The following is a 27,336-nucleotide window of genomic DNA, read 5'->3' as shown; positions in this document are numbered from 1 at the left end:
TTTTGTTTTTAGATCGTCAAAGACGAAGTAATTAGGTGCTCACAACTTTCTATCTCGTGCCTCCCCATGTATCTTCTGAATTGGAATTAAATACCCACTTTGACTTGACTTCCATAAGAGTAAAATAACGAATGATTGCATTACATTACCAAGTGCGCAAGTTTAAAATGTAGTTTGATTGTATAAAAATAATCGAGTGATAATCAGATGGCACCAAGTCTGGAGAAAATGGCGGGAGAGATAGTAAGTTACCAACCAAGCGCATACATTGCTTCTTTGACCACTTTAGCTGAAGTTTTAAAGAGTGATGTATAACCGACCAAACAGTGCTTAAAGCTTGAAAAAGTTTTGAATATTTTTTGCGCCATCTGTCGCAGAGCGACATTGTAAATTTTCTCACTTGGTGCTCTCATTTGACACGCATCTAGCATTTGCATAAAAAAGCAAATGCTCTCAACATGATTGAACAAAATTAAAAGCCTTAGGTTCAGTTTCCGACGGAGATCGACACGAGTGAAACGATCTTCCGAAAGTCTGTACAGCTGACGACATTAACACTAATACACGTAGCTTTCAGATTATGATGGAAACATACATCGGACTGAAAGCCGAAACTGTGCGTTTCGGACTGGCTATGCATGCATCGAAAATAAAATGCATGAAAGGAAGATGTTCTAAACAGTAGTGGTCTTCCCACCATGGCGGAGTATTGAGTGACTGGCGTCGCACAGCCAAGGACCCAGTTAGATGGAGACGTATGCTTGATACAGTCCGGTCCCTAATTTTCTTTAAACAAAAAAAAATACAAAGAGAGAGTTTTGATGTTGCTGATTCACACTTCACAATATAATTCCGGAACCGAAAGCCGGATCCGAATAAAATTCAGGAATTCCGTATCGGACCACAGGACCTTTCATTTCAATCTAAGTGTGAAAATTTGTGAAAATCGGTCAAACCATCGCTGAGAAAAGTATGTTAGATCCAGTTGGGAAAATATGACCGCTATTTCCGGAGCCTCCGGAATCGGAAACCGAGAGCCATGATAGCCCGAATCAGTTTTTTTCCGTCTACTGATAATGACTATCGAATGGAGTAGTTTTGAGGCCAGTTTATATACACACACAGTTTTCACAATGGTTGCATAACTCTTTTATATAAGGAAGGCAAAAATGGTGTTTATACGTTATATACAACAAGAGATATTCACGATCGCGTATTTGACGCTCTCTCAGAAAGTAAATCTTGTCAAGGCGCCCCACGGTAATTCACGACAAAAACGGATAACCGGTTGAACGTTCCTAGAAATTCGAGTCCATTTTTTTTTTTTCATATTTTTGCACATTTTACCCTGTTACTCCCGAGTCGAAAGTCTGGATGTGGATAATATTCAATAACAGTCTGTGGGACCAAGAGACTTTTCATACGAATCTTACATTGTGAAAACCGGTTTAGCTAAAAGTTTCAAAGAAATTGGAATGATTTCCGGTTTGGAGAACACGATCACTTTTTTTCGATACTTCCGCAATCTGGAACGAAGATCCGGTATACTTAAAATCAATGTATTTGGCCATCAACTAACCAAATCTGTCCAATTCAAGAATTATACGGCTATTTGAATGTATTTGATTGAATTTTTCGTGGCATGAATAAAATAACGTCCATAAAATTAAATTTTTAAACCTATTAGTCTGTAATTCCGGAACCGGAAATCGTATCCGGATGAAATTTGGTAGGATTATATGGAATTGTAAGACCTTTTATTTGAATCTACGCTTGTGAAAATTTGATGAGTTTGCTTAATAACTTTGGAAGGAAAAGGTGTATGGAGTCTTATATTGTTTACAATTACTTTCAATAAAGTATGTGGGAAAAAGCAACTCGGAAAATGTTATGATTTAAAAACAGATTTTAAGGGAGTTGTCATAGAAAGCGCTTCTTATATCCGAAACGCTGCAACCTAGGCTTATGCTTTTTAGGACAAAGTTAAATTTTTTCAGTAGACTAGAACTTTGTAGAAGAAATCATCTCTCAATCTCAATCTCTTCAGGAAAACAAGTTATATTAATAGTGTTTGTCATAGTAGGCCACAAACAATTTTTGATACAAAATAATTTGCGCAGTAGGGGTAGATGGGGTAAAACGTAACCCCGAGGCATAATGCACCTTTTGCTTTTCTCAAAAGTTACCATTTTTTCACTGAAATTTTAATGAATGAAAGTCCTTAATAACAACAGATTACTATAAAATTTTGATAGCGATGATTCAACCATATCTGGAAAACTTAAAAAAAAAACAATTATGTCTCTGTTAAAAGTAATTGTTGATGTTCGTTCCATAGTAATTTTCTAGGGTGAGGAAGACGCTTTTAATTTTGTAACCAGTGAACTTCTTTGCCAATCATTCGGGTTTCGAAAATTAGTTCTAATACTGACGATGTGTTTTCAATTTAATAGAAAGATCGTCAAATTTATCGTCTTATATATTTGGGAGCAAAACGACCTGAATTGTGTGAGGCAAAATAGTCAAAAATTACCTTACAACAATTATCCATAAGTTATCAATTTAATGAAAAATAGTGAACAATCTTCCACCTGGCAAGTATTTCGTCAACGAAAAGTCTAAAGCTTTCTTTAAAGAAGAAGAGGAAGCTTAATGAGGGTGCATATTGTCCCGTTGTTGTCATAAGCTTTAACCCGTGGTTTTTATGGATGTTTACGCGTTGTTTAAGATCATCCTGCCTCTATGTTTAGATAATCGTCACTTCGCGTAATTTAGAATGTATTTTTTTCATGTTTTCCACGATCGGGCGTCATGCCTCGCATATATTTCAATACACAAATTTTTAAAGGTTTTAGAAAATAAGATATTTCATGTATTTTTCAATGTATTCAGCGAGTATTTGTACGTAATTTTGAGAAATAATGATTACGGAAGATAGTCATGCATGAAACTCTTCCGTGTTAGTTAAGATATAGTTACATTTCCGTAGGGGGTGCATTTTACCCCATGTACCCCTATATATTTGTGAGTAAATCAGTAGAAGCAACTATTTGCCTAAAATTACCTTTTTGGAAGCTACTGAATAAAGTTCACGTTTTGCCTTTCTCTATAGAAAGGTATTAGAATTGCTGAAAAAATCGACTTTCGAACGGAGCCTCGGAGACCCACATACATGTATATGTTATATACCATTCGACTCAGTTCGACGAGATCGGAAAATGTCTGTGTGTGCACTTTTCGAAGATAATTTTACCGCTCAATTTTCTCAGAGATGGCTGAACCGATTTTCACAAACTTAGGCTCGTTTGAAAGCTACTGTCGGGCCATTGATCAAGTTCGAAGATCAAATGGCTGTGACTTCCGGTTCCGGAGATATGATGGTATAAGTCACGTAACCGACAAAACACGTTGTTTTTTACCGCTCTTATACATATAAGGGTGGCAATATTTGGGATCACTCCTAATTTCGTAAAGCTCTAGTGCTCAAAAGTTTAAGCACCTCGAAAAAAGTCCTAATGCAAAGTTTAAGCTAAATCGGATATGGGTAAGGGGTGCTGCCTAGCGGTTAAAGTTTGAAAATTTTCGATCTTGAAATAATACCATAGGGAGGAGTACATGAAATTTCCGAAATCGAAAAATTCTTTTGATGCCAAAATTCTTAAAATTGTATGAAACGTCGAAATTTAGTGTTATCTCGAAAACAATTTTTTTGAAAAAATCGACTTTCTGGGACTTTTTATCGATTCAAACCACTGTTTGTACGTTTTTAGTTTCCGTATTTTGAATTTGCACCCCTATATAGAAAACAAAGATGTAGTCCAAATCAGAGATGGCATTTCACTAGAGTGATACACCAGGGCGTAGGTTTCAAATATACACTGCGAATACATTTGCTCCGCTCCACACAAAGAGGAAAGCTCAGACAGACTTTGAGTGCGTGCTTGTGTTGAAAGAAGCTGGTGCGAGAGAATAACATTCTCTTCGCACGAATCGCTCTCACGTGCTCTCGCCTAAATAAACCCAAGTGATCACTGGCGCGTGATGGTAAGCGAACACTTCGGTGAACTTCAATTAATAGAGAGTAGATCTGGCCTCGCTATGAAAAATTAGCAATGAAAACCGAAAATTTAACGATAAATTGTTTTATTTTGCTGATTCTTCTACGCAAACCATACACCAGAGTGCTCACCGGCGTGTACACCTCTGTGAAAGTATCTGCATCCACCTCAGAGAATTTATTAGCTCTGCTCTAGCACTTTGGTGCGATTCAGTGGAGGAGATAAAAGGAAATAAACAAACGCACTCAAGATGCGTGCACACTTTATACAACAGTGGTGTATAACAGTTCGGCAGAAAAGTTCGTATCGATTAATAGAAACACACATTTTTTTGCCAAAATTCGTTTTTATTTTTCAACATAATTGCCATCAGAGGCGATACAGCGATTATAGCGATTTTCCAACTTTTCGATACCATTTTTGTAGTACGATTTGTCCTTTGCCTCAAAATAGGCCTCAGTTTCAGCGATTACCTCTTCATTGCTTCTAAATTTTTTACCAGCGAGCATTCTCTTGAGGTCTGAGAACAGGAAAAAGTCACTGGGGGCCAAATCTGGAGAATACGGTCGATGAGGGAGCAATTCGAAGCCCAATTCGTTCAATTTCAGCATGGTTTTTCGTTGTTGTTTTTGATCGATTGTGAGCTCACGCGGCACCCATTTTGCACAAAGCTTTCACATATCCAAATATTTGTGAATAATATGTTCAACACGTTCCTTTGATATCTTTAGGGTGTCAGCTATCTCGATCAACTTCACTTTACGGTCATTGGAAATCATTTTGTGGATTTTTTTCACGTTTTCATCGGTAACAGCCTCTTTTGGACGTCCACTGCGTTCATCGTCTTCGGTGCTCATATGACCAGTACGAAATTTTGCAAACCACTTACGAATTGTTGCTTCGCCGGGTGCAGAGTCTGGATAACACTCATCAAGCTATTTTTTGGTATCGGCGGCACTTTTTTTCATCAAAAAGTAGTGTTTCATCAACACACGAAATTCCTTTTTTTCCATTTTTTTCACAATAACAAAAGTAGCTTCACTCAAAATGCAATATCTCACAAACTAATAATCAGACAGCTGTCAAATTTATACACGTATCTTTTGAAGGTTGGTACTAACTGAAAATGGTATGGATTTAATTCTAGTGGCGCCCTCTCATAGAAACGATACGAACTTTTCAGCCGATCTGTTATATGTGAAAGAGAAGAGCTCTCGTTGAAGTTGTCAGTGCGAGGGGAGAAATTTTGCTTGCTCTTCGTCACACAGAGGAGATGGACATCTCTGGTCCAAATTATGTTTTAGTAATCATCAGTTTGATTTTTTTTGAATCCATCATGTTATTTTTACTACTCACACATTTTTTTTACTTTATTATTCTTTGCTTAAAATCTTATGAACATTGCTAAATTTGAAAAAAAAATAACATCATAAATACCATGCTAGTGAAGCGAAAGCAAATGTTCCTTTATATTTTTATTAATTACCTGTACGGTCCATTTATCATATTTCATTTTTATAGGATTTACAGAAATCCAGAAGTTCATCGACATATGTGAATTTACAGATCGATTAGCGAAAATCATAGTTTACAGATCAATTTGTTACAGAACAAATTAGTTAGCTCTTTTCATGAGTGTGGTAATCATCAAAATTCAATTCTTTACAAGTAGACAGGAAATTAACTAACAAGGCCTACCGATTAAAATAGCTTTGGAACCAGCAGTCAAGATTATCAAACTAGTTGTACGTCGTCTTTTCTATAACGGTTTGAAATTTTTAACACTTTACTCTGTAACTCCAGAACCAGTAGTCGGATCCGGATAAAATTCAACAGCCGACTATGGGACCACAAAATCTTCATTCGAATCTAACTTTATGGAAATCTGTTAAGCAATCACAACACTAATTCAAGTCATATTGTTATCTTAACGAACACATACGGAACAAGAAAGCTCATAATCAGTCTCAAAGGGAAGGAAGAAATACAATCGGCTGATATTAATGGTAAAACGAAATGATTGGTGAAACAATTCCACTATTGGAATCAACTGCAACAAACAAACTGCTGTTACAGTCAAAAGCTTTAGCAAAAGCACTTAGCCTAAGCCGGGTAAAATTACAACCAGAAAAAAATTTGTTTCATTATAATCGGTTGATTGCAAAGACCGAAAATCGAGCAACCTTCGAGGTTTAAAAAATCCAAAGTTTAGGTCGATTTTGGGTTAAATTTCATAGGGGCATCGAGCGCCAACATTAGCCGGAGGGTGTTGGGCTTCGTGGCCCGCGGTGGGTGTGTGCGTGGAAATGTATGGTATTGCACTCACCTTGCTGTAGCACCTCAAGACGATTTTTCGAAGCCACCCCGACGAACCGTGGAAATGCAACCGGTGGGTGGTGGGCGGCAATGCGGAGCGGCGGCCATTCAGCAGAGACCAACCAAGCAAAGCCGGTGGACCCGTGCAGCTCAAGATCAAGAGAAGAGCCCCCCCGAGGTGTGTGCGGACGAAGTGCGAGGCCGAGGAAAAGCCGTCGGTATAAAAGCTGACGCGGTTGGTAAGTTTACCATCAGTTACCTATTTGCTTGTTTCACAGTTGCATTTCGCTCGGATTAAATATGAAATTGTTGGTAAGGAAGATTTTCGGCAAATCAGTGTGGTGGGATCTTGAAGGCTAGAACCGTTCTGAGTTGTGCGTATCTGGTGCAAACTGCTGAAAAGGACTTTTACTAAGAACAAACTTCAAAAACAAACAAATGAACCATGGTGACTTTGAAGTGACTTCTGCTGTTTGAAGTGGTACTACTATGCGAACAAACTCCTGGTGAAATGAAAAACAATAAACAAAAAGTTATTTGTGACATTTGTGTTCAAATACCATCAGACAACCAGCTGAGTTGCATGGAAATAGTGCAATACTGTGACGGACGCTTTCTAAGGGAGAACTCCTGATATAAAACCTAAAAAAAGCAAAACAAATAGTGTGACTTTTCATTAAGGCTGCGGCTGACATTACGATCATGTTACAATTTCGTGGTCATTCACTGTCTCACTTAAAGCATTTGTCGTTAACCGGAGACATCGCGAGATAAGCTAGTAAGGCCAATCGCTTAAACAGGGGAACCGGTTCGGCAGAAAAAAAATGAAATTTAAATTGGATTTTCCGGATGAGATCTTTTTTTTTTTGGCGGACTCAACAATGAGCACTTGCGTTCGTTCGTTATATATCAGTTTTCTTTTATTTCGAAAGCTGCTGAACGTTGGTGGCGCGTGCCCGTCTGATTGGGCGCCTAATGGAATTAACGTGAACGAAAGTGATTCAATAGGAAGCGATTTTCACTTGCGGTGGGCTATTATTCGGTGTGCTTTTGGGCGCAAGGGTCTTCGCCCGCAGACTGTTGACACGAGTTGAGGTTCTGTCGAATGCAAATATCCTAGAAGGGTGGAACCACCCTTATAGTACTAGACAGTGAACACGATTCACGTGCAAGTATGACGAGAGAATCGAAGAAACCGAATAAGTAAATCAAAGAAAAAACGGCACAGAGATGAGCTGTAAAAAATTGAGTTCGCTTATTCGTACTGCTTAGGCAGCCTCAGTTACTTTGCAAGATATGTGAAAGTTTTAATCCGATTAATTTGATAATCAGCTCGAAATAAATTTGATGCGCAATAGTTGATAAATACGGTTGAGTGATAAGCTACATTTATTCTCATTTCTTTGATTCACTATCATACGGTTAGAGAGTTTTCAAACGAAAACAAAACACCGGGTAGATCGTTAACTTGAGTTCAACTGAACTGTATAATTATTTAATTAGGATGTTCGTTTACTTTAAAATCAATTCATTGGTTATTCATCGATCATCGGACTTGTCTAGAACTCTTAGCTTGTTAGTCAATATCCTACGCGAAGCAGTTCAAAAGAGACATAATAATGAATTACGAAAAAAATAGCATCTTGCAGTGACAGAATATGAGACGGTTAGCCCAACCAATCTCTTGTACTACTTTGCATTGAGCTGTCCTGGAGATATGGAAGCAGTAATCGGTATAGCATGCAATATTTACAATCATACTCCGTCATCAAACCCCGTTTTTCTTTCTAGCATACGCCGGATAGAGACAATAATTGAAGTGTATATAATTAAGTGCGAATATTTGGGAATAATATTTGTTCATGATTACAAATACTTCAATAATTTCATATGCATGACGAAAATGCTAACTCGTTGCTTGATACTATTTATTTTTAAAGCAACACAACCGATAATTGCATTGCTTCGCACTCATTTCAACAGTAACCTCACCAGAATAGCGAGGGAGCATCATGGTTGCGTAGGAATGGTAACAATGGCTTCTTTAGGCAGTATTCATGGTATATTCCCTTGTTTACCGTTTCTTTGGTTTACTCGACCACAGCTGCATATTGCCTGCCAAATCAAATATTTTTTTGGAAAACTTGGCCTTATTCTTCGCCCTGGAATGCTCAACTACGCATGTCAGTATAGAGTATACATTCTGAAAAGCTACGCGATACAACTTGCAAGCCCGGGTTTCAGCCGTCACATTCTATTTATCATTACGGTTCGGTACAGTTTTCACCTTGAACGACTTCATACCCTACCGGTGCATGAAAATATACACAAAAGCTGGAGACATTTTTATTTTTCTAGCCACAGTGCGTACCGAAAGATCTGGTCTCTTCTGCAATATTTGCATCACCTATGCATCCTTCTGGTGCTTCCTACGATTCCGACAGCCTTCCTGGCTGTTGTCAAACGTGTTATAAAGCGCGCCTTCTGGCCAAAGCTTCCTCTTTTTAGTATTCAAGACATTTCTACGCAAAAGTTTCATCACTAGCACTATTTTTTCGTAAGATCTTTCTGCTATGCAAATTTGGCAGTTGTTGCTTGCTGGAAAATATGAAAAACTGCTAATAATATAAGGCAGCTTTTTGATGTAAGGTTTTGCTTCGACTAAACAAGCATTTTTACCGTATAAAACGTATAATGGTCGGGTGCTACTTAGTAATAAACTTTTAGCAGTGCTAATGTCTCTATTCACAGTATAACAATCCAGAGAAACAAAACTATTTCTTTGATATACGAGTTTTCTCATAACAGTCACTCTACGGACATTATGCCCCATCTTCGATTCAATAGTATACTTCGAGTTAAAGTGTTGTTTTTAAGATTTATAACGGTTATTAAAACAAAAAAGTAGCGTTGGAAGGATAAAATAAGTTGGTTTCCACATTCCAAAAAAATTTGAATTTTACAGGAGACTTAATCCGTCATACGATGTAATTCATAAAGACCTAATTTGTCAAATGACGGAAAATTTTATTTGTAATGACTTAGTGTTAGATGAACTTGAATTTTACTGGTTTCGACTGTAATTTGCGTTCTGCTAGCAGGTGCGACTGTATGGATTTAAATGCACCTTTTACCAGTCAAGCAGATGTATGCTTCTGTGGTTCAGTCGATTAACAGATGTACTTGCGATCCAATGATTTTCGGTTCATGTCGCGGCGGTTACTATCAGTGTTCTTTTCTTATTTCAATGATTTTCATGTCATGGAGTTTTAGACACACTATTAAATGTTCTTCCACGTAAATTTGCGTGAACTGCGACGCTCCATTTATGTACATCTAATAAGATGTAAAATCACAGGGTTTTTTTAAGTGTGCAATTGTAGTTAATTGATTCTCTTCTATATCATTGTTGTGGGGCATTCCACTGATTTGTTGTGAGGCATATTATATGGTTGCTGGAGCATTATCTCTACGCAAACGAAAAAACTGATAATGTCATCGTTTTGGAAAATGTGTTTGTATCAATCAATTCTCATCACTTCTACCGGAATCATTGAAAATTACACAGAAAGAAATTATGAATTTTACAGGTGACAGAATTCTACAAACGATACAATTCATAACTACTTACCTTCTCAAATGACGCAATTTTCCATTCGTACGGAAATTTACTGGTTCCGAGTGTAATTTGCACTCGGCTAGCAAGTGAGACTGTATGAATTTATATGCACGATTTATTAGCCAAGCAGATATGTGCTTCTGTGGCTCAGTCGACTAACTGGTGTGCTTTGTGATCTAATGTTTTTTCGGTTCAGGTCGCGTTGGTGCTATCGATCTTTTGATATTTATTCCATTCGTTTTAAAGCCATGTAATTTTCAAATCACACAATTTTTCATCTTCGTGAATGTAAAATTTGTGTAAAATATGATGCTCCATTTATGTGCATCTGATAAGATTTAAATTCACAAGAATTTTTCGAACTGTGTATGTTACTCATGTGTATTGCTTTCTTAAGGGGGGCGTATTATAACACTTTACCCTATCGAAATATTTAAGAACCTTATTGCCAGTATTTGCAGGTAAATCAGGCTTTTTTGCAGGTTTTCTTACTGACAAATCTGGATTTTTTTTATTACTTTTCGCACTTGCTCTTGTTAAAAGCTTGTAGTGTTACCGAAAATTGATTTTACCGAAAAAAGGCATACGTAGACATACGCATTTAGGGGTGTCCAGGTTTTGTCGCGAACAAGCCTTAATTGGGCATGGTATGTATTCGAATAGGCTGCACGGTAATTCAGTAAATCTACTCATCTCACACGTCGTTTAAAAAGTCTCCGGTCTGACAAAGTAAGCAACACTTTTTTCCAATTTTCGATTTTACTTGTCAATGTATTCTTCTCGAAGAGCAATGCAAACGTTCCAACGGCGTTCTATCCTTTCCACGTCATTTTCAAGCCATGATTTCTCCTTCGCCTCAAACAAAGGCTTTAGTCTCAACGATAGCCTCATTATTCGATTTTGAATCTGAGAACAGTTGCTGAGAGCTAAATCAGGTAAATTTCATGGATGAGATATCGATTCGAATTTAAATTCATGAAATTTAACCATCGCAGCGATCGACTTGTGACACGATGCTTTTTGATCAGCTGTCCAATCAGTCTTTTTTTTATTTTTAAGCTCATGCAAAATTGCAGATACACTTTCTTTTTATATCTTTATGATGTCAGCTGTTTCTCGCAAACTCTCTTTTCGAATTTCCATAACGATGGAATGAACTTTTCGGACGGCTTCCAGAATAACTGCCAAATTTGGATGACCTGAGAGTGGCGCATCGTTGGTTTTTTGCACGACCACGTTTAAAATCAGCATACAAGTCAAAGCCGGTTGATTTACTTGGATCAGAGAACGATTAATGTTTATCAAGCTATTTCATTGCTTGCATAGCATTTTAGGGTAATTGTAGAACGTTTTTCTCGATTGTTTCTAATTTTCCGAAGGTAACTTCATTGAAAGCATTATAACAACCACCCTAATTTACGCCATAAAGTATTGATCGATTATCAATTAATGACGCCATCTGTGTGTCGGGTCGGGGACTTATTAACGAACGTGTTAGAATCCTGTTTTCAAACAAATTGGATCGAGTAGCACCCATGTTGGTGGCTGAATTCGAGGGGCGCTGATCTCAAAGGTCATACAACAGTATGGGTATACAACGATCTGTGAGTACTGAAAATCTAATTTAATGAAACCTCCAATTCCGGAAATTGTTCAGAGGTTTTCCATCATTGAACAAATCTCACTATCTTAGAGGATTTGCAAAAATCCATGCGAGCAGAAGTGCACTCGGATTCCCTTGAGGGATGTCAAATATTCTGCTACAATCTATACAAACATCAGTGCATCGAGGTTTCATCTACTGCAGTAAGAATGATGAACACCTCTGGGTGAAAAATCATTTAATATCATTTATTTTTAGCTCATCATGCACAGGTTCATCAATGTATGGGAAACCAAAAAAAAACAGATAAATGATTATGTCAATGCATAGCAATAACGTATTGGATAATATCGAGCTCCGTGATCGTATTCCCACAAATCACATGCATAATACTCAATGCACTGAAGAGAAACCATGTAATAATTGTACTGGAAATATTTACTTAGAGCTGTCCAGAATACTGAGATCATACTAGAAAAAATGCAGCAAACTGTAAATGTTTTTTTGTAACTTTGCAAGCTTCGCTAATAGCTAATGTAATTTCAAAGTCTTAACCAAATATGTCGTTGCACAAGCTTTATCCAATTCATCGAAAAATTTCTTTTTCAGTACTTTAACAGTTCAGAACCTCTAATTTTTCCTAGTTCGAATATATAGTTTTCAACCTTAATTTTTTTTCAACTTCTTTAGTCAGAAAAACTTCCTGACACTAGGTGTGGTACTAGGATTCGAACACATGTAGGCAGTGTTATGGGCGGTGGTTTTACCCATCACGCTCTGCCCGTCCTCAGCCTCGCAAATTTATTTTTGAGCTGCCCCAAATAGATTGAGGACACTCTACTTTTTCAGCAGTAGTATACAAATCATCACCAAAAGGCGATTGAATATTGTTATCCATACTATCAATACTCCGTCTAACTGTGACAGCACAAATGCATGCACAACGCATTTCACGTGTTTTGGTCATGTCAGTCTTTTACAAAGCAAACTCAAGACCAGATTGAACATTCTGCTGACTAACTATTGTGTTAATTATGTTAGAACAAGCTATTAGTAGTAGACTGAAATATGTTTTAGTCTGATATATAATCGCTGAGGATGTTTGTGAATTTTTTTTATAAACAACAATGCAAAAAATAACACTTGTTAAAATTTAACGGCGAATACAATGATGTGAATCTCCAAATTCGTTTCAAAAAATAAAGCTTTGGGCAATATATATTAGAATACAAATAGCTGAGGTAAAATTGCATGGCGCTGGAGACGTGCTCCAAAGTTTTTTTTTTGTTTCGATTATAGAGGTTTTAACCTTAAGGTCATTCGCCTCTTCGGGCCAGAAAAACTTTCTGACCCTATGTGCGGGGTTGGGAATCGAACCCAGGCGGGCTGCGTGAATGGCATCGACTTACCCATCACACTATACCCGTCCCCAGTTCCAAAGTTTCTCATGATCGATTATCCGTTTCAGTTGTAATCGTAAATTTATAGGTAATATGCTTAGGGCACATAACCGTATTTATTTGTTTCTTCATCACTGTTCAAGTTATTCGTTATTATGAAACATAAATTCAAATTTATTTCGAGTTCGAAATCAAGAAAGATACGCTTGTGAGCCCGATTTGTTAACCGTAGATCTTAGTTGGGGCTGGTGCATACATTAAAGTTGATTACTAAAAGTTTTAGTTGATACTTTCCATTTCTTTTCCATAAGGAAAACACATAATTCTTAGGAAAATCGGAAGTGTTTGATTTCAAAACATCGTACATTTCTCAGGATGTTTTTTTTTGCCGTCGAGACATGCCATTCAACGAACTGTTTATAGACTTGTAAGTGAGTGTCCCATCGATTTAATAAGGCGATAATCGGATGGGATGAGATCTGGAGGGAACGGTCGGTGCGATAATATTTCCTACATTCATGTTCCAAACTCTCAATTTTGGTTACCATGGATTTCATTCATTAGCGGCTGCAATCCTTCCTCTTCGAAAGATTTTGCTGCACCATGACAGTGATTCACTGTCAAATCAAAAACTCTACTTTTAACCACACCATATGTCCACACGTTCTAATTACTGGAGCATGTTTTGATGCTATGAGCAAAAATTTCTATCGAACCATGCTCTCGATAAGTTGTTTGCAAAAACACTTCTTTGAAGGAAATTATTAGAATATTTTATTATTCATTAGTTGTGAAGCATGAAAATCAATAAAATAATACCCCAATTCATTCATTGAGACCTACTTGGGTGACACCGCAGTCGCTCGATTGAATAATCTACCTATCTTTGAGTAAACCGGCTGAAACGAATAAACAATGACATATGTGGATTTGGCGGTGCTTTCGATGGCTGATCGCTAAAACCACCCACACTTAGTGGTCATATTACACTAAATCACTTATGAGAAGCCATAAATAAACGTCATCGTAAAAAAAAACTCTGGCTTGAGCACAATTTAGTGAATAATGTTTCCTTTAATAATTTTCTCCATCCAAAAACTTAAAACGATAGCCATTTCGAAATCTAGCAGACGGAATTGTAATTGTATTTTTTTTACTAATGCACGCGTTATTAGTAAAAAAAATACAATTACAATTCCGTCTGCTAGATTTCGAAATCGTTTTAAGTTTTTGGATGGAGAAAATTATTAAAGAAAACATTATTCTCTAAATTGTGCTCATCTTCGGTAGTACAGAATTATAACAAGTTCAAATAGGTTATTTGAGCTTTATGATGACTTAAACCAAAAACCACAGTATTGACTAAAACGAACTATACTATTCTTAATCGAGTCGATTGAATAAGAAATTATTTGCTACAACGGACTAGTCCTATTCACAAAATATTTTTTTCTCTCTTATTTTAACACTGTAAGAAACAGTTTCTGAACCATTTAAGACATGCATATTTGAATTCTATTTCATAATAAGATATATTTTCAGGAATATATCAAAATTCATCGAAACAATCAAAGGGAAGTACCAAAAATCCTAACACATTTCTTATTTTTCACTCTTTCCACCCATCCAACCGAAGGGAGTTGTCTGTCTTTTTGCCTTGGTGCTTCTTGCATCCGCCGAAGATGAAAAGAAACCAGTGGCTGAAGCTAAGGTAGATGATACCAACGCCGAAGGATCGAACCTCGAGGAGAAGAAACAGGACAAACGAGGCCTGCACGACTGGGCTGGCTTCAGCGGTTTCGAGGAAAAACACGACATTCCCCACTTCGAAACCCATGAGGAGAAAACTTTGACCGTGATAAAGAAGGTTCCAGTGCCGTACCCAGTCGAGAAGCACATTCCGGTGCCGGTGGAAAAACACATCCCCGTTCCGGTGAAAGTTGGAGTACCAAAGCCATACCCAGTCTACAAAACGGTGCACTACCCGGTCAAAGAAATCGTGAAGGTACCAGTCCACGTACCAGCTCCATACCCAGTTGAGAAGAAGGTGCCATACCCAGTCCATGTACCGGTTGATAACCCAGTCCCAGTTAAGGTGTACGTTCCAGCCCCATACCCAGTGGAAAAGAAGGTCCCGGTTCCAGTGAAGGTCCCAGTCCCAGCTCCATATCCAGTTGAGAAGAAGGTCCTGGTGCCGGTGAAGGTTCCAGTTCATGTTGAAAAGCCATACCCAGTCGAGAAGGTCGTTCACTACCCAGTGCATGTCCCAGTTGACCGACCAGTTCCAGTCCATGTTGACAAACCGGTACCAGTGCCAGTGGAGAAACCAGTCCCGTACACCGTAATCAAGAAGGTCCCATACCCAGTCCATGTCCCGGTTGACCGACCGGTTCCAGTACACGTAGACAAACCGGTGCCAGTTCCAGTTAAGGTACATGTGCCTGCTCCGTACCCAGTTGAGAAGCACATTCCAGTTCCAGTATACAAGAATGTACCGTATCCGGTCAAGGTCCTGGTCGACCACCCAATTCCCATTGAAATCGAGAAGCATATCCCAGTAACCGTCGAGAAGCCCGTCCCCGTTCCAGTGAAGGTCGCCATCCCAGTCCCCGTACACCACGAGGAGGAACATCACGAAATACATGAGCATCACTAAGTCAAGAAGAGCCCCCATCATTTCATTATTTATATCGCAAAACTTGTGATTTTAGTTTCTAAAACTAACGCCTCTACTACTAACAAAAAAAATGCAAGATCTTACCAACTAAACAGAGAAAGTAAAAACTGATCAAATGTCTGATGAAGCAAACAATAAAAGCAAAATCTCGCTGAAAGCCAGTTCGGGCGAACTCCATCGGACCATCGAATTTCGGTGTGCTTTCGCGGTGTTATTCCAGCAGCTAGCAAACTGCTTTTTTCACCGGACCCGTATTCGTGGGCCGACCAGAATCGCCCGAACTCGCCACATCAATTCCCTGCAGAATTGTACAGTCTGAAATTTTAGTTGTTCGAACCGAGCCAAAAACCTAACCGAGAGATGCCCAACCAACCAACCAACCAACCAGGACGGTGTGTTCCGAACGATCCCAATCTGGAGCATAGCCTCGCAAATGGCTGGGTTCTGAATAAGAAAATTTCACTTTCATTCTTCACACTGCCAATGGAAAAAGAAAAAGATACTCTGTTACCAAAACTTTTTGCTAACTTTTTTTTTTGTTGAATAGATTTTTAGTAAGTGAAACGAGCAGACGAGTATGTCAGGAACCGATAGACACGACTGAAGGCCAAGCGGATAGCGTTTGCTAGGATTTTTTGTTTTTGTAAATAGAGACAGCCGCAAAGAGAAAAAGCTTTTTTTTTTGTTGCCTAAATATGTGATTTCTTGTTTTCCCGAGAAAAAAATGTACTAGCGAGGACTGTTGCCTAAATTTGTATACTTTTTTGCGAGTAATGTTCTGTTTATATTTTTTATAACATGAAAGAAAAACGAGCCAAAAAAAAATTGAATAAAAATTGTGATAAAAACGAAACTGATCAAACTAAAAGTGTTTTCATTCGTACATTAATTGTATTATATAGGAAAGAAAGAGCTCATCGTCCGCAGGCAAAGAAAGTTATGCAAAAGAAGCGTTAATCCCAAATGCAAGCCAGTCCGACAAAGGCGAAAAAATAGGAAATTGCTGCATTGCAACACACCTGGCTTACGTGGTGTTACCACGGCGACTCGGTACGGTGGAGCAACTTTGCTACACTTTCGTCAGATCGAACAACCAACACCGGAGGCCTTCATGCTTCAACCGAACCGACGGCCCCGAAATAAGCAAAAGTACGGTGGAAGTGAACTACGGGGCGCAAGCGAACTGGGTTAATCTCGGTTAGGCTTAGCTTGGACGAAATGTTTCCTTCGTGTGTTTCGATTTTACGCTTTTATGACCGCATGCAGTTTGTCGCGAAACTTCGAGAAAATGAGGCTTGTGTCATCGATCTGTGTTGCGCGCACACATCGACGCCCCCCACGCCGCCGTAATGGATTGGACGTAATTACCCGGCGCTGAATTTTATCATCATCGTCATAATGTTACTCAAACGCTTTCGAAATCATGCCTACGCTCGTCAGTCGTGTAATTATATTGGGCTTTGCAATAATTTATTTCACCTACTACTTGTACCGGTCACGTGATCTGTGACCGCACGGAATACCATGCAGCAGGTTTTCACTGAACGCCAAGTGTTTCTCATTATCTGCACCGCAGCACTCGCTGAGTTAGTAATTATGTGAAAATTTACCATCTATGGTTACGTTGCTTCTTCGGTTCGACCAGATTTGGCCTCTGGAGGGAGGCCCCTAGTACGAATATAGCTTGATCTTCTTTGATCTATTGAAATTCATCCATATGGCAAATTCTTTAAAAATCTCTGTAAAAAAATAGTTCACTTACTTGATGTACGGAATGTTAGCCGCTACATGATACTTTGCACCAGGATCAAAATCTAGCTCGGATCTCAACAGTGGAGGTTTTACACCACCAAACTGTTCCCTGTAAAACAGAATGAAAACGGAAAAACTCAATTAAACATAAATCCCCGGCTCGCTTATCGAAAATTACGAGTTTGCTTACCTAAGCAACCACCAGTGGCAGTTGTACTGCTCCTTTCGGACCCGTTTATCGAAAATGTCATACCGCCAGGCTTCTAGAGCCAGTGCAAAGGGCAGAAATACTACCTTCTCCAGGGCCAGCGAAAACAGGAAGTTTATATCGTGTGCCGTGTCATCGACGTTTTTCTGGACCAGACCCAGTTTCTGCAAGTGTTTCGGGGATGCCACTGACAGGGTTACGGCGTCACCAATGGCCTCATGAAATCCTTCGATGGAAAGAAAGGAAAAAAAATATTAGGTTGTTTAATTGAATTGAAAATATCAAATGAATTTTCAGGAATCAGTTTAATTTTACAAATGTTTTTTTTTCTTTTGTACAGACGTACAGGTTGCTGCGATTATTCCCAATTCTAAGAAAATCACAGCCAACAGACATTCTAATTTTGTCGTTTCCTCTTGAATTAGGTTTGGCTAATTCAGTGCTATAAAACCGTTATTTAAGAGGCGGGTAGGGTCTAAAGCTTTTGAAAAATCTTTTATTTTCTTTATCTTTTCTTATAGTGAAACCGACGACACGACCTGCCACTCGTCTATATAAACTGTATCGAAAATCTAACTACCCCTCAGTAACTGGTAATGTCAAAACGAGGTTGCTTGAAAATATATTGAAACTGGCAACAAAAGTCGAAAACTGTTGATTTTAGATAACAGTTACCAGAACCATGGCTACGTATGTTCTTTTTTAATGGAACGTACTATATAAATAACCACAAAATAAAAACAAGTTATATCTGTAAACCAAAAGAAATATGGATTTCTGTAAACCGAAAAAAGTAGGATCAGCTTAGCATTTACCTTCGCCCAGAACACCCCGAAAAGGCAGACATATAGAAGTTATTTGACTAGATGTTCATAGCGCAAGGTGAACGGGCGGCAGAAAATATTTTTTTTTTTTCCATAAATACGTTTATTTCTTAAGGCAGCTTACATAAGTTTTTCTTCGCCGTAGCATCACTTTTACATAATATTCTTATCCTAATTTAATTCTAACATAGTCACAACGTTTTGAATTTATTAAAACATATTCTCTTATAGCTTAAATATCATCTTAGGTAACTCGTCATTAATTATGAAATCTACTCGGAAATATTATTTGAACCAAACGATTAACTTCTATAAATTATAAAATAAGCTGTTATTTTCAGACATTTTGATGATAATTTCATAAACTGTTTCGAGTTTGTTTGTATCATTACATAATTTTTATTCTAATTTAGCTATTGGTTGAACTCATGGACGCAGCTGGGATCAGAACTAAGTCTTAAAAGGGGCCTTTATTAAATTGAAACTACAATTTTCTTTATGAAATGATAAATAAGTTTCATGTATGAAAGGTCACGACAAGCAAGAATGTCTCGAACTGGGATATTGGATAGTCTACCTTGGGTACGCAAAGAATTTATTAGTTGAGATCTGACATCACGATACTCCACGCATGTCCAAACGACATGATCAATATCCCGATAACCTTCTCCGCAAGCACAATGATTAGTCTCGGAGAGCCCAATTCGAAGGAGATGTGCATCTAACGTGTAGTGATTGGACATGAGTCTGGACATCACACGAATGAAATCCCTACTCACATCCAGTCCCCTGAACCATGCCTTTGTCGATATTTTCGGAATAATTGAGTGCATCCACCGACCCAGATCATCTCTATCCCAAGATGCTTGCTAGCTGGCAAGTGTTCTTTGGCGAGACGAGCTATAGAATTCGTTGAAAGCAATCGGTCGCTCATAAATTTCACCCTCAATAGCACCACGTTTGGCTAAAATATCGGCTCTTTCATTGCCAGGAATGGAGCAATGAGCCGGGACCCAGACTATAGTGATTAGATAATTATTGTTCAATATGTCGTTCAGGCACTGTTTTATTTTGCCCAGGAAAAACGGTTCATTTTTGCCAGCAGCGTTTGAGCGAATGGCTTCAATTGCACTCAGACTATCTGTGAAGAGGAAATAATGGTTTGGAGATAATGTGACGATTACACTCAAACTATAATGAACTGCTGCTAGCTCTGCTATATAAACAGATGCAGGTTCTTGAAGCCTAAATGAGGCCGAAACATTATTGTTGAACATACCAAACCCTGTCGCTTCTTCAATTCGCGATCCGTCCGTATAAAACATTTTCTCAGAGTCAATATGCCTGAACTTACTTGAAAATATTTTTGGGATTTCCGTCGAGCGTAGATGATCCGGGATTCCACGCACTTCACGCTGCATGGATGTATCGAAAAATAAAGTTGAGTCAGGGGCACTTAGGATGCTGACACGGATAGGAATATATCTTGAAGGGTTGATTTCCTGTGACATATGGTTAAAATATACTGTCATAAATTTTGTTTGAGATCGAAGCTCGACTAGTCGTTCGAAATTATTAATTACCATGGGATTCAGCACCTCACATCTTATTAGCAGACGTGATGAAAGCTCCCAAAATCGATCTTTTAATGGAAGAACTCCCGCCAGAACTTCAAGACTCATTGTATGTGTCGAATGCATGCAGCCTAAGGCAATTCGCAAACAACGGTACTGAATTCGCCCAAGTTTGATAATATGAGAGTTTGCAGCGGAACGAAAACAAACGCATCCATATTCCATCACTGAAAGTATCGTTGTTTGATACAATTTTATTAGATCTTGCGGATGAGAACCCCACCAAGATCCTGTTATTGTTCGAAGAAAATTTACTCTTTGTTGGCATTTCGTTATCAGATACCTAATGTGTCCTCCCCGCGTGCATTTGGAATCGAACCACACCCCGAGGTATTTAAAAGTTAAAACCTGTTGGATCATTCTTCCCATCATATGGAGCTGAAGCTGCGCGGGATCATGCTTTCTTGAAAAGACGACTAACTCTGTTTTCTCCGCAGAGAATTCGATACCAAGATGAGCAGCCCAAACGGACAAGTTATCTAAGGTATCTTGCAATGGTTTATGCAGATCAATAGCTTTGGGCCCAGTAACTGAAACCACGCCATCATCTGCCAATTGTCTTAGTGTACATGGGGTTACTAGACAGCTGTCAATGTCATTCACGTAAAAATTATAGAGGAGCGGACTGAGGCATGAGCCTTGCGGGAGACCCATGTAGCTAATTCTGAATGTTGCCAAATCGCCATGTGAAAAATACATGCACTTCTCTGACAAAAGGTTGTGCAAATAATTATTTATAACCGCTGGAAGTCCATGTTGGTGGAGCTTGTCGGAAAGAACATCAATGGAAACTGAATCAAATGCTCCTTTAATGTCTAAAAATGCAGATGCCATTTGTTGCTTTTGAGCGAAGGCAATTTGGATGTCAGACGAAAGTAATGCAAGGCAATCATTCGTCCCTTTATTTCTACGGAAGCCAAACTGAGTATCTGACAACAAACCGTTCGTCTCGACCCAAGTGTCGAGACGTCGTAGAATAATTTTCTCGAACAATTTCCTGATGCAGGACAACATCGCAATGGGTCTATATGAGTTGTGCTTGGAAGCTGGTTTCCCCGGCTTTTGAATGGCGATAACTTTCACTTGTCTCCAGTCAGGTGGAACAATATTTTGCTCAAGAAACTTGTTGAACAATTCCAACAAACGTCTTTTTGCGAGGTCGGGCAGATTCTTCACCAAGTTGAATTTAATTCTGTCCAACCCAGGGGCGTTATTGTTACAAGACAAGAGTGCTATAGAAAATTCCATCATTGAAAATGGGTTATTAATAAAACCATTATTTCGAGGAGATTCCCGTATAATGCTCTGCGTAGGAACAGAATCTGGGCAAACTTTCCTAGCAAAGTCAAATATCCATCGGTTCGAGTATTCATCACTCTCATTGCCCACGTTACGATTCCTCATTCGTCTGGCCGTATTCCAAAGAGTGCTCATTGAGGTTTCTCTTGACAAACCTTCGACAAAATGTCTCCAATAGCTACATTTTTTGGCTCGAAGTATGCTCTTGTACTTGGTTTCTAAAACCATAAGTTTTTCAAAATTCTGAGGAGTTCCTCCTCCCCGTTTTAGAAACGTCTTGCAAGCATTTTGTTTTGCGAGTTTAGCCTCTGAGCACTCTTTGTCCCACCAGGGGTTGGGAGGCCTTCTGTTAGTCGTTGGCCCAGGAAAGCGTTTAGTTTGGGATTGTTCTGCTGCCTCCAGAATCGAACAAATGAGGAAGTCATATTCTTCAAGTGGAGGGAGCTCTTCCATTGAATTCAAAATACTAGAGATTCTACTTTGGTATTTAATCCAGTCGATATTTTTTGTCAAATTATATGGAATACTAGCTGAATTAGCAATACATTTGTTACAGCTAATTGAGATGATGATTGGTAAATGATCGCTACCGTGTAAATCAGGCAATATTTTCCAGGTGCAATCTAGTCGAATTGATGTTGAGCAAAGAGATAGATCTAATGCACTTGGGCGTGCCGGAGGTCTTGGGATCCGTGTCATGCTACCCATATTTGATACCGTCATGCTAAAATTGTCACAAATGTTTTGTATTAAAGATGATCTGCTATCATTGTAAACGGAACCCCACATCATTCCGTGCGAATTTAAATCCCCTAGAATCAATCGTGGAGCAGGAAGGGCTTCAACCATTTCATTAAGCTGTCGCTGTCCAACTTGTGCTTTTGGAGGAATATAAACCGAAGCTATGCAAATATCTTTGCCTTTAATGTTTATTTGGCAAGCAACAACTTCTATACTAGAAGTTGAAGGGATGTTTAATCTATAAAAGGAACAGCATTTCTTAATTCCCAAAAGCACTCCACCATACGGAGAGTCTCTATCGAGACGTATAATGTTAAAATCATTGAAATTTAAAGCTATGTTTGAAGTAAGCCATGTTTCGCATAAAGCAAATACATCACATTTTTGACTATGCAATAATATTTTAAATGAATCAAGTTTTGGCATCATGCTTCGACAATTCCACTGCAGGACAGTGATTGTATCATTTGCGACGGGTGATAAATTATCCATCAAAAGATACAAAACCTGAGACAATTGGCCATTGAGCTGATAACTGCTTCAAAAAGGTTCTAGCTATTGGAAGGAATGCCATTATGAGGGTCTTTAAGGGTTCAGATATATTGAATGCTGAGAAAATCCATTCAACAATTTCCGAAAACTTCAGTAATCCTGTTGGTGGCTGTGAAATGGAGCCCACTGGATTATTATCTTTTTCTGTACTAGATCCTGGATTGGTTTGTGAATTTGACAAACCAGGAGGCACAGTCTTTGGTTTTGACTTTTTTTGTTTAACACGGGGATCTTTTTTTGAAGATGAAACTTTAGGTGTCTTTTTTGGTAATTTGGAAGAAGACTTCTTTCTCTTAACTGACCCTTGGGTAGTGATAAACGAATTACCTTCACTATTTTCGTCAGAGTCAGAGTCCTCTGTTTCCTCTAGATTTGAAAACCCGTTTTCGGTTTCCAAAGGGGGGACATCAATGACCGTTTTAAGCATTTCTGCATATGTGCGCTTAGACCGTGCTTTTAAAGAAAGCTTAATTTTGTCTTTGTGCACTTTAAATGCAGTGCATACTGAAATATCCTCATGAGGACTTTCCCCACAATAAATACATTTTTCAATTTCCTTGTTGCAATCATTATCTTTATGAGGTCCTTCACACTTAATACATTTTGGTTTATTGCTACAGTAAGTAGCTGTGTGTCCGAATTTTTTGCAGTTCGTACAATTCATTACATTTGGAACAAAAAGCCGAACAGGGAGGCGAATTTTATCGACATAGACATGGGACGGCAACGCAGATCCGGCAAATGTCACTCGAAACGAGTCTGATGGGCGATAAACTTTTTTTTCCTCTTCATAAACTACTGAGTACAGTTGTTTGCACTCCAGTATTTTCACACCCTCAAGCATAGAGTTCTTGAAACGACCAACACCATGCTTGAGTAAATCATCTACCGAAAGACTCGCTTCGGTAACAACACCGTCAATTTCGACATCTTTGGAGGGTATGTAAACTTTATACTCTTTATTGAAATGTTCCGAAGAGACAATATCATTCGCGTGTTTCAAATTATTTACCACAACACGAATTTTATCGTTATTTACTTTTATGATCTCTTTGATTGAAGAGAATCGTGATGTCAAACCTTTAGAAATTTGGTAAATGTTTAATGGCTTTGATATACGTCTAAAAAAGACTATCCAAGGCCCAGAAGAGCTCTCCTGATATTTTTTCGTTCGTGGGGGTATAGGATTCATGCTAGGATTTACGTCCATGGATTCATCCATCACATTAAAATTTTTAATCAAACTTTAAAATAAAAAATGAAACCAACACTACACAGTACTCAATCAAAAGGAAAAGAAAAAACTTCTACCTTGAAATTGTTGTCTATCTCCGTTGCACTGCCGTGTAGATCCTCGTTGCTCTAGATGTTCTTGTTGGATGCTGATTGTTTACCCTCCATTGCAGATCAAATACTTCGGTATAAATAAATCCGTTGTTTTTATCTCACTCGCTGAGAAAAGCGAAGAAAATTCGTATGCGGAAAAAATAGCAATCGTACACGTTCTACCGTGAATAACCGTCGTACCGGGACCTTCCCGAAATTGGATTACTGAAATTGGAGCATACAGCCGAGCGTAATAATCCTGTTTGTATCTATCAAGAACCATTATCTCACATCTTTATGCGAAGGGGATCATCTACGAATGGTGCGCCATTCTATCGAACGAGAATGGGGGCACCTATGTTTGAATCAGGGCGCGGACTGGGCTGTTTACATTCTAGAATTCTATCCAGACTGTCGGGAACAAATTTTACGACGGAGATCATTTGATTCTAGAGCGACGAAATGTGATGTTGGTCGCGATCTTGCATAAGACTGTGAGCTACTACCTACTTTTACAATCTTTTGTTTGATTTTTGTATCCGTATTCTACATCATTATAGCTAGAACATTAAAAAACGCTCGATCGATAAATTGTTTTTATTTCTCGATCATGAATTCGATTTTTTACGAAACGTTCTGCAACTCCTGTCTTTGAGAGGAGTAAAATGGAGAGATTTGATACCTTCTTCGGATTTCATAGTAGAAGTAACTGGTTTCATGCTTGAAGCACTAACAGATCCATATTTTTTACTATATTGAACAACATCTGTACAAAATGTGTACCTTTCGCATATCTTGCGTTTTTAAATTGTTTGTTTATTTACTCTGGACCTCCTTGGTAACAAGTTCGTAGCAACATAAACAGTGTTGCTCAAGAAGATTATTTTTATCATTATCAAGGGGTCGCTATATTTGCGGTAACTGGCGGTGAATCGTTAACGGACAATTTCATTGCCAATTTTTCTTCGAAGTGCCTGGTCGTGTCGTCGGTGAAACATTTCAAAAATATTCTGTGAAATTTTCAAATCTATTGGAAGCTATGGGCTCAAAGACAAATAATAGGACATGAGTTTGCAATCGTTGATGGTCCCCGTTTACAAAAAAGGAGATAAGCGTAATGTGGCAAACTACAGAGGAATTACTAGCTTATCCGTTGCTTCAAAAAATTTTGAAATTATCGTAAGTGGTGTACTCCTCGAGCGATTAAATATCAAAAGATCAGCATGGATTTATGCCCAATCGTTCAGTGACAACGAATCTTTTAAGTTTCACCTCTACTTGTTTTGAAAATTTAGAACTCGGACCCCAGATCGGCACTATATATACTGATCTGAAAACAGCTTTTGATTCGATCAACCATGACATTCTCATAGCCAAGCTATTCAAGCTTGGAGTATCTGAACGATTTACCAATTGGCTGCAATTTTACTTGACGGATAGGACCCTCCGTGTTAAGCTCGACTCGACAACGTCTTCGAATTTCACAAATTCATCTGGTGTGCCACAAGGTAGCAACCTATGCCCGTTGTTATTCATCTTGTATTTCAACGATGTGATGCTACTACTTCAGCCTGGTTGTAGGATTGTATATGCCGATGATCTGAAACTGTATTTTGTCGTTCGTACCACCGAAGATTGCATCCGTCTTCAGTCTACATTGGACCTCTTTGTCGATAGCTGTCATCGTAATAAACTAACTGTTAGTGTTTCGACATGTATAGTTGTGTAGTTCCACCGTATCAAGAAGCCAATTATGTTTGAGTACAATATTAATGAAGCGATCCTCTAAAGAGCTGACCTGATCAGTGATCTAAATGTATTGCTTGATCAAAAACTCGCAAAAGCTAATCGACAATTGGGTTTCATTTCGTAAATTGCAAAGAATTTCACTAACCCGTACTGCCTAAAAGCATTATACTGTTCACTCGTCCGTCCAATTCTAGAAAACGCATCTGTTGTTTGGCTGCCCTTTCAATTGACGTGAAGTTTAAGGATTGAAAATGTACAATGCAAGTTCATCCGATCGGCACTTCGTAATCTACCATGGCGAGACCCCTTAAACCTCCCTGTAGATTGTTGAGCATGGATACATTAGAACGGCGTCGGCGTATTCATCAAGCTAGTTTTGTGGCTAAGTTATTGAATGGTGAAGTTGATAGCTCTGAGCTCCTCTCCATGTTGAATTTTCGAATTCCTCCGAGAGTTCTTCGTAGTAGTACCAAATACAAATAATAATACGGCGTACTCCGACGGACACATTTTGCAATATGCGATACTGTCACTGTGACAATGGACTTTGGAAAAAAAAAAAACAGATAACTGGTAACTCTTGAAATTGAAGATTATTGTTACCGTGGACACTGTTTATTATTCAAATATTTTGAATGTGTGTTCAGGTTTGATTTGTGTTTTGTTTGATGTCCCTGAAAACCTGAGCGAGGCTTTGGGTTACTTTCCCGAATCGATCACGAATTTAAATATATGTAGAAAATATTTCAAGCTGCTCTTGTATGAGCAGAAGTACACAAATCATTTACAAGAAACAGCCGTAACGTACAATGGGATCCTTTAGATATGTTCTAGCAAAACAACTGGACGAAGCCCACAATATCTCAGTCGCACACCGAATAGCGTAGAACCGATGACAGTGTTAGTAGAGTACGAAAATAATACAGATCATGTCCATAGTTTCGATCGAGATCTTATCCAGACTTCTGTGCGACGCTGCGGTTCTAAGAAACTCGTCGAGTTTTGCAGCGAATCTGCGCTGAAAGCAGCTTAAATAAAAAATAGATGAGTAGAACGAATAGGTTGAGGAAAATAAAATCGTGGAGAGCACTACGGATGGATCGCTACCGGAGAAGTCGGATAATTGAATTGGCTATGTTGAAATCGATTTAAAGATTGGACTCGTTAATGAGGATGCCTGCCGAAAAATATCATCTTAAGCAGACTATTCCTAAAAAATGGAGCAACTTATGGTTGAAACAACAACGAATTCTTGGTTCCTAAACCAAATATTTTTAAACAATTTTGGAAAAATTTTAGCCAACTTACCTACAAGTTCATAGAACAAAACATCTGTCGTTGTTCTGACCATGGGAGATTGTTTATGTGAGAATAATGAAACTAACATAGCCATAGCAACATTACCAAATGTTGCCAGTTAGTAACATTTTCAATAATTTTAACTTGTTTTAACCGGATAGAAGAAAGGGCTAGGCTAACTTGTTCAGTCGATGAACCAAACATTGACGATCCATTTGTTTGGGACCTAGGGGTATTATTATTTGTATTTGGTAGTACTTTACTTGAGCCACGTTTTCA

The 27,336-nt window shown here is 38.5% G+C and overlaps 2 protein-coding genes across 2 annotated transcripts in view; one reads left to right on the top strand and one right to left on the bottom strand.

Annotated features, from left to right (window-relative positions):
- Positions 1–27,336, bottom strand: part of LOC131431287 (angiotensin-converting enzyme) — a 265,227-nt gene that overhangs the window by 218,642 nt on the left and 19,249 nt on the right. Inside the window, exons 8-9 of the mRNA XM_058596902.1 lie at positions 17,616–17,859; positions 17,436–17,534 (exon numbers count right to left, since the gene is read on the bottom strand). Coding sequence (XP_058452885.1) covers positions 17,436–17,534; positions 17,616–17,859 — 343 coding nt within the window. The remainder of the gene's footprint in view (positions 1–17,435; positions 17,535–17,615; positions 17,860–27,336) is intronic.
- Positions 6,639–15,984, top strand: LOC131431290 (skin secretory protein xP2). Its single transcript, XM_058596906.1, has 2 exons — positions 6,639–6,686; positions 14,633–15,984. The coding sequence occupies exons 1-2, from the start codon at positions 6,675–6,677 to the stop codon at positions 15,650–15,652; spliced, it is 1,032 nt and encodes a 343-aa protein (XP_058452889.1). The 5' UTR covers positions 6,639–6,674; the 3' UTR covers positions 15,653–15,984.

This window comes from Malaya genurostris, chromosome 2 (assembly GCF_030247185.1).
Source record: "Malaya genurostris strain Urasoe2022 chromosome 2, Malgen_1.1, whole genome shotgun sequence".
Taxonomy (NCBI): Eukaryota; Metazoa; Arthropoda; class Insecta; order Diptera; family Culicidae; genus Malaya; species Malaya genurostris.
This window is presented reverse-complemented; position numbering and strand designations above follow the sequence as displayed.